The sequence below is a fragment of the Oncorhynchus mykiss genome, chromosome 25 (assembly GCF_013265735.2).
Source record: "Oncorhynchus mykiss isolate Arlee chromosome 25, USDA_OmykA_1.1, whole genome shotgun sequence".
In the NCBI taxonomy this organism is placed as follows: domain Eukaryota; kingdom Metazoa; phylum Chordata; class Actinopteri; order Salmoniformes; family Salmonidae; genus Oncorhynchus; species Oncorhynchus mykiss.
Window position 1 is genome coordinate 44,961,593 of NC_048589.1, and position 11,406 is coordinate 44,972,998.

Sequence of the window (11,406 nt, forward strand, 5' to 3'; positions counted from 1 at the left end):
TCAGTACATCACCCCTCCTCTACCCTCCCTTCAACACATCACCTTACCCCTCCTCTACCCTCCCTTCAGTACAGCACCCCTCCTCTACCCTCCCTTCAACACATCACCTTACCCCTCCTCTACCCTCCCTTCAGTACATCACCTTACCCCTCCTCTACCCTCCCTTCAGTACATCACCCCTCCTCTACCCTCCCTTCAGTACATCACCTTACCCCTCCTCTACCCTCCCTTCAACACATCACCTTACCCCTCCTCTACCCTCCCTTCAGTACATCACCTTACCCCTCCTCTACCCTCCCTTCAGTACATCACCTTACACCTCCTCTACCCTCCCTTCAGTACATCACCTTACCCCTCCTCTACCCTCCCTTCACTACATCACCTTACCCCTCCTCTACCCTCCCTTCAGTACATCACCTTACCCCTCCTCTACCCTCCCTTCACTACATCACCTTACCCCTCCTCTACCCTCCCTTCAGTACATCACTTTACCCCTCCTCTACCCTCCCTTCAACATATCACCTTACCCCTCCTCTACCCTCCCTTCAACACATCACCTTACCCCTCCTCTACCCTCCCTTCAACACATCACCTTACCCCTCCTCTACCCTCCCTTCAACACATCACCTTACCCCTCCTCTACCCTCCCTTCAGTACATCACCTTACCCCTCCTCTACCCTCCCTTCAACACATCACCTTACCCCTCCTCTACTCTCCCTTCAGTACATCACCTTACCCCTCCTCTACCCTCCCTTCAGTACATCACCTTACCCCTCCTCTACCCTCCCTTCAGTACATCACCTTACCCCTCCTCTACCCTCCCTTCAGTACATCACCTTACCCCTCCTCTACCCTCCCTTCAGTACATCACCTTACCCCTCCTCTACCCTCCCTTCAGTACATCACCTTACCCTCCTCTACCCTCCCTTCAGTACTTCACCTTACCCCTCCTCTACCCTCCCTTCAACACATCACCTTACCCCTCCTCTACCCTCCCTTCAGTACATCACCTTACCCCTCCTCTACCCTCCCTTCAGTACATCACCTCACCCCTCCTCTACCCTCCCTCTGCTAATTTTATTTGTCTTTATTTCTCTTTCTTCTCCCCCTCTCTCCACATCGCTCCTCCCTCCCCTCTCCACATCTCTCCTACCTCCCCTCTCTCCCCCTCTCTCCACATCTCTCCTACCTCCCCTCTCTCCCCCTCTCTCCACATCGCTCCTCCCTCCCCTCTCCACATCTCTCCTACCTCCCCTCTCTCCCCCTCTCTCCACATCTCTCCTACCTCCCCTCTCTCCCCCTCTCTCCACATTGCTCCTCCCTCCCGTCTCCACATCTCTCCTACCTCCCCTCTCTCCACATCGCTCCTCCCTCCCCTCTCTCCAGCTCTCTCCTCCCCCTCTCTCCAGCTCTCTCCTCCCCCCTCTCTCCACCTCCCTTCTCCTGCTCTCCGGTTCTCTCCTCCCACCCCTCTCTCCACCTCCCTTCTCCTGCTCTCCAGCTCTCTCCTCCCTCCCCTCTCTCCAGCTCTCTCCTCCCCTCTCTCCAGCTCTCTCCTCCCTCCCCTCTCTCCACTTCCCTCCTCCTGCTCTCCAGCTCTCTCCTCCCTCCCCTCTCTCCATCTCCCTCTCCTGCTCTTCACCTCTCTCCTCCTTCCCCCTCTCACGAACTCACTCCTCCCACTTCTCTGTCCATCTGTCTGGGAGGGGGGCAGAGTAATGATGTAATGTACGAGCAGGGTAGTGGTTGGCAGATCACCATGAACACAAGAGAAGAGAGAAAGAGAGACACAGAGAGCAGGAGAGAGAAAGAGAGAGAAAGGGAGGGACAGAGTACAGGAGAGAGCAAGGGGAAGATTGAGAGTGAGTGAGAGAGAGAAAAGGAGGGACACAGAGCAGGAGAGCGATAGAGCGAGCCGGAGAGGGGAGGTTTCTCTGTGTGAACAGAACAGAGAGGTGGATGGTGAACAGAACAGCGTTAGCCTTTTTCATCCCAGTAGGATGCCAGATCAGAGAGAGAGAATTAATCAGACAGAGAAGAGGGAAGGTCTGAGGAAGGAAACTATACAATCTGGCAACCCTGCCGAGCAGAGTCGAGCGTTGTGATTATACGACTGGCAACCCAACCCTGTATCACGGATGGAACAGAAAGGACTAATTAGAAACGTTTATAGAGGGGCTGGCTGCGAGAAACAAAAAGGAGTCTGATCTGCGGCCATTTGCACAGGCTACAGCTTCCTTCCCTGTCTGAGCTGAACTGAGCTGCTACTGCCTGCTGTCTGTTGGCTGTCTGTCTGCCTAGCTCACTGACTGGCCGTCTGACCGTCTGTGTCTGTCTGTCTGTCTGTCTGTCTGTGTGCTCTCACAATGTGTAACTGAGTATCTCTCATCCTAGTGTGTGTGTGTGTGTGTGTGTGTGTGTGTGTGTGTGTGTGTGTGTGTGTGTGTGTGTGTGTGTGTGTGTGTGTGTGACCGTGTGTGTGACCGTGTGTGTGACCGTGTGTGTGACCGTGTGTGTGTGACCGTGTGTGTGTCTTCTTCTCTTGCCAATATGATGAGACAGACTCCTGCCCCCAGGAAGGTACAGAGCACCATCTGATGATGTTTATTATGGGTTGTTGTTGTTGGTAAATTTGTGTTAACGAAGCTGTGATCTAGATAGGTGCTTAATCCACACCTCATTTCATTAGGGGATTATGTAAACGTGTCTGTTTGATATTGTTGTTGTATAACTATCTGCCTATGTAGAATATAGCTCCTTGGTTATGTTAACAGGGCATTAGAATGTGTTAACAGCTCATTAGAATATGTTACCAGCTCATTAGAATGTGTTAACAGCTCATTAGAATATGTTACCAGCTCATTAGAATGTGTTAACAGCTCATTAGAATGTGTTAACAGCTCATTAGAATATGTTAACAGCTCATTAGAATATGTTAACAGCTCATTCAAATATGTTACCAGCTCATTAGAATATGTTACCAGCTCATTAGAATGTGTTACCAGCTCATTATAATATGTTAACAGCTCATTATAATATGTTAACAGCTCATTATAATATGTTAACAGCTCATTAGAATATGTTAACAGCCCATGAATTAGTTCAGGTTGATTGGGTGTTTGGATCAATGCCAGTCTATTCAGGAAGTACACTGACATTTCAGTGACTCAATGCTTTTCAATGAGAAAAATGTGTAATTACAATTTGGTTAACTTTCTGAATTGACTAGAGTTGAAATGGAATTGACCTCAACCCCGATGCCTTGTTATCTTGCTGTAATGCCCCTATCTGGTACAGTTCACACATCATACAGGCTTCCACTGTTTACATTTAGTCATTACATCTAATTCAGACGGACTTCCAGTGACTTACAAACGGTTTTATAACAGACCAATTTTACATACCATAATAAGACCTAGCTGTTTTACTTACCAGTCCATAATAAGACCTAGCTGTTTTACAAGAGTTGTTTTACATACCATAATACAACCTAGCTGTTTTACATACCAGTCCATAATAAGAAATAGCTGTTCTACATACCAGTCCATAATAAGACCTAGCTGTTTTACAAGAGTTGTTTTACATACCATAATAAGACCTAGCTGTTTTACAAGAGTTGTTTCACATACCATAATAAGACCTAGCTGTTTTACATACCATAATAAGACCTAGCTGTTTTACATACCATAATAAGACCTAGCTGTTTTACATACCATAATAAGACCTAGCTGTTTTACATACCAGTCCATAAATATGGAGAGAGAGTTATTTTTTAATCGTTATTTTTGCGACCACTATAGTGTTTCTATTTAAATATAGCCACATTGCCCCACACTTTCATTTAAATCTCCTGCCATTGTGTCCTTATTCACATAAAGAGGGAGGACGTTGCCTCGCTGTGACATCATATCCTCTAAGATACGGTATCACAGACAGGTCAAAAGCTTCGGGGAAAAAAGAGAGAAGGGGGTTCATTGGCCCCCGTAGTCTATGACATGTAGTCATGTTAACCTGAAGGATGGATTCTATCTACCTCCTGACCCAGATGACGGCAGGACAACGCTCCTCAGCTGCCCATATTCTACTACACTCTTAGGGAAAAAAGGGGCCATGTTGAACTTAAAAGGGGTCTACGGCTGTCGCTATACGATAACTTGTTGTGAAGGAACCCTTTTTGGTTCCAGGTAGAACTCTTTTGGTTCCAGGTAGAACTTTTTTGGTTCCAGGTAGAACCCTTTTGGGTTCCGTGAGGATCCCTTTCAACAGAGTGTTTCTACCTGGAACCAAAAAGGGTTCTACCGGGAACCAAAAAGGGTTCTACCAGGAACCAAAAAGGGTTCTACCTGGAACCAAAAAGGGTTCAACCTGGAACCAAAAAGGGTTCTACCTGGAACCAAAAAGGGTTCTACCTGGAAACAAAAAGGGTTCTACCAGGAACCAAAAAGGGTTCTACCTGGAACCAAAAAGGGTTCAACCTGGAACCAAAAAGGGTTCTCCTATTATGACATCCGAAGAACCCTTTTGGAACCCTTTTTTCTACCAGTGTAGTGATCTAACTAAATCCCATCGGTGGGGTCAGAGGAGTTAGGGTTACGGTTCACTCCCTCTTGTCTGTAGCAGACATGTTGTTTCCCCCTACGGACACAATGCAGTCATTTATCAGAAAGACACTGGTGGTACCAGTCATTTATCAGATAGTCTCTGTCTCTTTGTCTCACTGAGGTTGAACTATGTGTGGCCAGAGACCAACTGCCAGACACAGAGGCTTTCAGGAGGAATGTTAGAACAAGAGGCCCTCTAGCTCAGCGAACAATCGCCAAGGAAACAATCAGTGTGGTGTCCTGTGATCCTGCTATAACCTGTTCATCATGCTATAACCTGTTCATCCTGCTATAACCTGTTCATCCTGCTATAACCTGTTCATCCTGCTATAACCTGTTCATCATGCTATAACCTGTTCATCATGCTATAACCTGTTCATCCTGCTATAACCTGTTCATCCTGCTATAACCTATTCATCCTGCTATAACCTGTTCATCATGCTATAACCTGTTCATCATGCTATAACCTGTTCATCATGCTATAACCTATTCATGCTATAACCTGTTCATCATGCTATAACCTGTTCATCATGCTATAACCTGTTCATCATGCTATAACCTGTTCATCATGCTACAACCTGTTCATCATGCTATAACCTATTCATCCTGCTATAACCTGTTCATCATGCTATAACCTGTTCATCATGCTATAACCTGTTCATCATGCTATAACCTGTTCATCCTGCTATAACCTGTTCATCCTGCTATAACCTGTTCATCATGCTATAACCTGTTCATCATGCTATAACCTGTTCATCATGCTATAACTTGTTCATCCTGCTATAACCTATTCATCCTGCTATAACCTGTTCATCATGCTATAACCTGTTCATCATGCTATAACCTGTTCATCATGCTATAACCTGTTCATCCTGCTATAACCTGTTCATCCTGCTATAACCTGTTCATCCTGCTATAACCTATTCATCATGCTATAACCTGTTCATCCTGCTATAACCTGTTCATCCTGCTATAACCTGTTCATCATGCTATAACCTGTTCATCCTGCTATAACCTGTTCATCATGCTATAACCTGTTCATCCTGCTATAACCTATTCATCCTGCTATAACCTGTTCATCCTGCTATAACCTGTTCATCCTGCTATAACCTATTCATCATGCTACAACCTGTTCATCATGCTATAACCTATTCATCCTGCTATAACCTGTTCATCATGCTATAACCTGTTCATCCTGCTATAACCTGTTCATCATGCTATAACCTGTTCATCCTGCTATAACCTATTCATCCTGCTATAACCTGTTCATCCTGCTATAACCTGTTCATCCTGCTATAACCTGTTCATCATGCTATAACCTGTTCATCCTGCTATAACCTGTTCATCATGCTATAACCTGTTCATCCTGCTATAACCTGTTCATCCTGCTATAACCTGCTCATCATGCTATAACCTGTTAATCCTGCTATAACCTGTTCATCCTGCTATAACCTGTTCATCCTGCTATAACCTGTTAATCCTGCTATAACCTGTTCATCCTGCTATAACCTGTTCATCCTGCTATAACCTATTCATCCTGCTATAACCTGTTCATCATGCTATAACCTGTTCATCCTGCTATAACCTGTTCATCATGCTATAACCTGTTAATCCTGCTATAACCTGTTAATCCTGCTATAACCTGTTCATCCTGCTATAACCTGTTCATCCTGCTATAACCTGTTAATCCTGCTATAACCTGTTAATCCTGCTATAACCTGTTCATCCTGCTATAACCTGTTCATCCTGCTATAACCTGTTCATCCTGCTATAACCTGTTCATCCTGCTATAACCTGTTCATCCTGCTATAACCTGTTCATCATGCTATAACCTGTTCATCCTGCTATAACCTGTTCATCCTGCTATAACCTGTTCATCCTGCTATAACCTGTTCATCATGCTATAACCTGTTAATCCTGCTATAACCTGTTCATCCTGCTATAACCTGTTCATCCTGCTATAACCTGTTCATCCTGCTATTCATCCTGCTATAACCTGTTCATCCTGCTATAACCTGTTCATCCTGCTATAACCTGTTAATCCTGCTATAACCTGTTCATCCTGCTATAACCTGTTCATCCTGCTATAACCTATTCATCCTGCTATAACCTATTCATCCTGCTATAACCTGTTCATCCTGCTATAACCTGTTCATCATGCTATAACCTGTTCATCCTGCTATAACCTGTTCAATTGTCTTGCGGTGGAGACATTTGTAGAACAACTCAGAAGGTGATGAACGGCAGTGTTATGCTTTAGACAACATGTGATTTAGTTGTCAGACTTCCTGTCTTGTCCTCATCAGCTGATCTGACTGTACTGATGTTATACCTGGTTTCAGCATGCCACTAACCCTTCTGTTGGTGCTTTTTCTTCTCTCTCTTCCTGTCTCTTCCGCTCCTCTCCTCTCTCTTCCTGTCTTCTCCTCTCCTCTCTTGTCCTCTCCACTGCTCTTCAGACTACGGCCAGAAGGCCCAAGGTGAGCCCAATCTTCTACAGAGGCATTTTGTTCCTTATCTTCTTGAGTGAACTCAGTCTTTTTTTTCACTTCTAAGTTTTTCAAACTTTTATCTTTCTTTTTATTCTTTATATATATATATATATATATTTTTTTTCTTCTTCTCACTCATAACTAATATTTTTATTACATAGGTCTGTATTAATCCATCTGTCTTCTGGTGAATGTCAGATGCTTTGCCAGACATTACATTTTCTATACCAAATTTCACAGTGATGTGTTTGTCTGGTCCCCAGTGTCTAACCCCTTGCTGGGGACATGATGGTCTAACCTTCATCTCTCTCCTCCTCTCTTTCTCTCCTCTCTACTCCTCTCTCTCTCCCTTTCCTCCTCTCTCTCTTCTCTCTCTCTCCTCTCTCTCTCTCCCTTTCCTCCTCTCCCCTCCTCTCTCTCTCTCTCTCCTCCTCTCTCTCTCCCCCTGTCTCTCTCCGTTTCTTCCTCTCTCTCTCTCTCGCTTTCCTCCTCTCTCTCTCTCTCTCTCTCTCTCTCTCTCTCTCTCTCTCTCTCTCTCTCTCTCTCTCTCTCCCCTGTCTCTCTCCCTTTCTTCCTCTCTCTCTCTCTCTCCCTTTCCCCCTCTCTCTCTCTCTCTCTCTCTCTCTCTCTTCCTCTCTCCCCCTCCAGCCCAGCCGTCCTGCGGGAACCGGAGCCTCCAAGGCGGGGCCCTCTGGGTCTGTGTCTGCCTCGGCTGGAGAGATGAGCAGCAGCGAGCCTTCCACCCCGGCACAGACCCCCCTGGGGGCCCCCATCATCCCATCACCCGGGGGGCTCCTCTCCCCTTCAGCCCCCCCACCTCCACTCCCCAGCAAGGTACAGTGGATGACCAACTGTACTGTATGGCTCACTGTGATACTGGAGTGATGTAATACCCTCAGGTGTAATGACACAGTAAACACAAGCTGTTCTTCCTCATTTAGTCACTTGTTAACAGATGTACTGTCTTGGGTTAGACGTGTACAATATATAGCAAGCCATATTAAAAAAAACATATAAATATAATTTTACCCCATTTTTTCTCCATAATTTCATGGAGAACCCAGAATCTCTGGTGTCACTGCGATGCCTTAGACCACTGCGCCACCCGGGAGGCTATAGCAAATAGCTATACAGATTCTGTATGTTTTTAAAGACTAATTTTACCTGGTGTCTAAGTGTGTAAATGTTAGCTATACTCTGTAGTACAGAGTTCGGATTTTAATGTGCCCCATTTCATCGCAGGAGGATTTGAATAAATATTGAACATGTATAATGGCCACCAGGGGGCGGCTGGGAGCAGTGTTTTTTTAGGCTACAGTATAACAACGCGCTACTGTATCTAGTGGGCTGTGGTCTGAGCAGCACGATCCGAGCTTCATTGGGGGAAAGGTTCTACAAACCAATCGTCCTCATACCAGCAAGTATCAAGTATTCTCACGTTGTTGGTTTGCTGTTGCATCGTTGTGGACATGACAGGTGAACTCGCATGTTTTGCAAACGGGGGAATAAATGACCTGTTTAAGAATGACGAATAGCCAGATTAGTGGTGTTTCTCCGTGTAGCTACTATTACATTAGAACTGCTGTTTTGGGATTCATCCACACAAATTTCACGCCCGTGCATAAAATATAATATAATATATATATATATAATATAAAATGACACCGATGTTCATGAAAGCATTTTTTTTTTTTGTCCATTTAAAATAACATCAAATTGATCAGAAATACAGTGTAGACATTGTTAATGTTGTAAATGACTGTTGTAGCTGGAAAACGGTTGATTTTATTTAATGGAATATTAAAAATATCAAGACGACATTGATTCCTGAGTGGCCAAAGTTACAGTTTTGACTTAAATCTGCTTGAAAATCTATGGCAACACTTCTAAATGGATGTCTAGCAGTGATCAACAACCAACTTGACAGAGCTTGAAGAATTTGAAGAATAATATGCAAATATTGTACAATCCAGGTGTGGAAAGCTCTTAGAGACTTACCCAGAAAGACTCACAGCTCTTAGAGACTTACCTAGAAAGACTCACAGCTCTTAGAGACCCAGAAAGACTCACAGCTCTTAGAGACTTACCCAGAAAGACTCACAGCTCTTAGAGACTTACCCAGAAAGACTCACAGCTCTTAGAGACTTACCCAGAAAGACTCACAGCTCTTAGAGACTTACCCAGAAAGACTCACAGCTCTTAGAGACTTACCCAGAAAGACTCACAGCTCTTAGAGACTTACCCAGAAAGACTCACAGCTCTTAGAGACTGACCCAGAAAGACTCACAGCTCTTAGAGACCCAGAAAGACTCACAGCTCTTAGAGACTTACCCAGAAAGACTCACAGCTCTTAGAGACTGACCCAGAAAGACTCACAGCTCTTAGAGACTTACCCAGAAAGACTCACAGCTCTTAGAGACTTACCCAGAAAGACTCACAGCTCTTAGAGACTTACCCAGAAAGACTCACAGCTCTTAGAGACTTACCCAGAAAGACTCACAGCTCTTAGAGACTTACCCAGAAAGACTCACAGCTCTTAGAGACTTACCCAGAAAGACTCACAGCTCTTAGAGACTTACCCAGAAAGACTCACAGCTCTTAGAGACTTACCCAGAAAGACTCACAGCTCTTAGAGACTTACCCAGAAAGACTCACAGCTCTTAGAGACTCAGAAAGACTCACAGCTCTTAGAGACTTACCCAGAAAGACTCACAGCTCTTAGAGACTTACCTAGAAAGACTCACAGCTCTTAGAGACTCAGAAAGACTCACAGCTCTTAGAGACTCAGAAAGACTCACAGCTCTTAGAGACTTACCCAGAAAGACTCACAGCTCTTAGAGACTCAGAAAGACTCACAGCTCTTAGAGACTCAGAAAGACTCACAGCTCTTAGAGACTGACCCAGAAAGACTCACAGCTCTTAGAGACTCAGAAAGACTCACAGCTCTTAGCGACTGACCCAGAAAGACTCACAGCTCTTAGAGACTTACCCAGAAAGACTCACAGCTCTTAGAGACTTACCTAGAAAGACTCACAGCTCTTAGAGACTTACCCAGAAAGACTCACAGCTCTTAGAGACTTACCCAGAAAGACTCACAGCTCTTAGAGACTTACCCAGAAAGACTCACAGCTCTTAGAGACTTACCCAGAAAGACTCACAGCTCTTAGAGACTTACCCAGAAAGACTCACAGCTCTTAGAGACTTACCCAGAAAGACTCACAGCTCTTAGAGACTTACCCAGAAAGACTCACAGCTCTTAGAGACTTACCCAGAAAGACTCACAGCTCTTAGAGACTTACCCAGAAAGACTCACAGCTCTTAGAGACTTACCCAGAAAGACTCACAGCTCTTAGAGACTTACCCAGAAAGACTCACAGCTCTTAGAGACTTACCCAGAAAGACTCACAGCTCTTAGAGACTTACCCAGAAAGACTCACAGCTCTTAGAGACTTACCCAGAAAGACTCACAGCTCTTAGAGACTTACCCAGAAAGACTCACAGCTCTTAGAGACTTACCCAGAAAGACTCACAGCTCTTAGAGACTCAGAAAGACTCACAGCTCTTAGAGACTCAGAAAGACTCACAGCTCTTAGAGACTCAGAAAGACTCACAGCTCTTAGAGACTGACCCAGAAAGACTCACAGCTCTTAGAGACTGACCCAGAAAGACTCACAGCTCTTAGAGACTTACCCAGAAAGACTCACAGCTCTTAGAGACTGACCCAGAAAGACTCACAGCTCTTAGCGACTTACCCAGAAAGACTCACAGCTCTTAGAGACTTACCCAGAAAGACTCACAGCTCTTAGAGACTTACCCAGAAAGACTCACAGCTCTTAGAGACTTACCCAGAAAGACTCACAGCTCTTAGAGACTTACCCAGAAAGACTCACAGCTCTTCGAGACTTACCCAGAAAGACTCACAGCTCTTAGAGACTTACCCAGAAAGACTCACAGCTCTTAGAGACTTACCCAGAAAGACTCACAGCTCTTAGAGACTTACCCAGAAAGACTCACAGCTCTTAGAGACTTACCCAGAAAGACTCACAGCTCTTAGATACTTACCCAGAAAGACTCACAGCTCTTAGAGACTTACCCAGAAAGACTCACAGCTCTTAGAGACTTACCTAGAAAGACTCACAGGTGTAAACGCTGCAAAAGGTGATTCTAACATATATTTCTTAATATTTTTGTTTCATTTTCATTATATTTGCAAAAAGTTGTTTATTTTTATTTTTATTATTATTTACCTTTATTTAACTAGGCAAGTCAGTTAAGAACAAATTCTAGGAACAGTGGGTTAACTGCCTGTTCA

At 44.6% G+C, this 11,406-nt stretch overlaps 1 protein-coding gene across 5 annotated transcripts in view; it reads left to right on the plus strand.

Moving 5' to 3' along the window:
* The window catches only part of dctn1b (dynactin 1b), a 121,742-nt gene that overhangs the window by 39,658 nt on the left and 70,678 nt on the right, over window positions 1-11,406 (plus strand). For 2 of the 5 annotated variants that reach the window (XM_036963094.1, XM_036963095.1), the window contains exons 6-8: window positions 2,564-2,581; window positions 7,062-7,082; window positions 7,743-7,928. In XM_036963094.1, the coding sequence (XP_036818989.1) occupies window positions 2,564-2,581; window positions 7,062-7,082; window positions 7,743-7,928 (225 nt within the window). The remainder of the gene's footprint in view (window positions 1-2,563; window positions 2,582-7,061; window positions 7,083-7,742; window positions 7,929-11,406) is intronic. The other 3 variants (XM_036963096.1, XM_036963097.1, XM_036963098.1) reach the window with 2 other exon arrangements.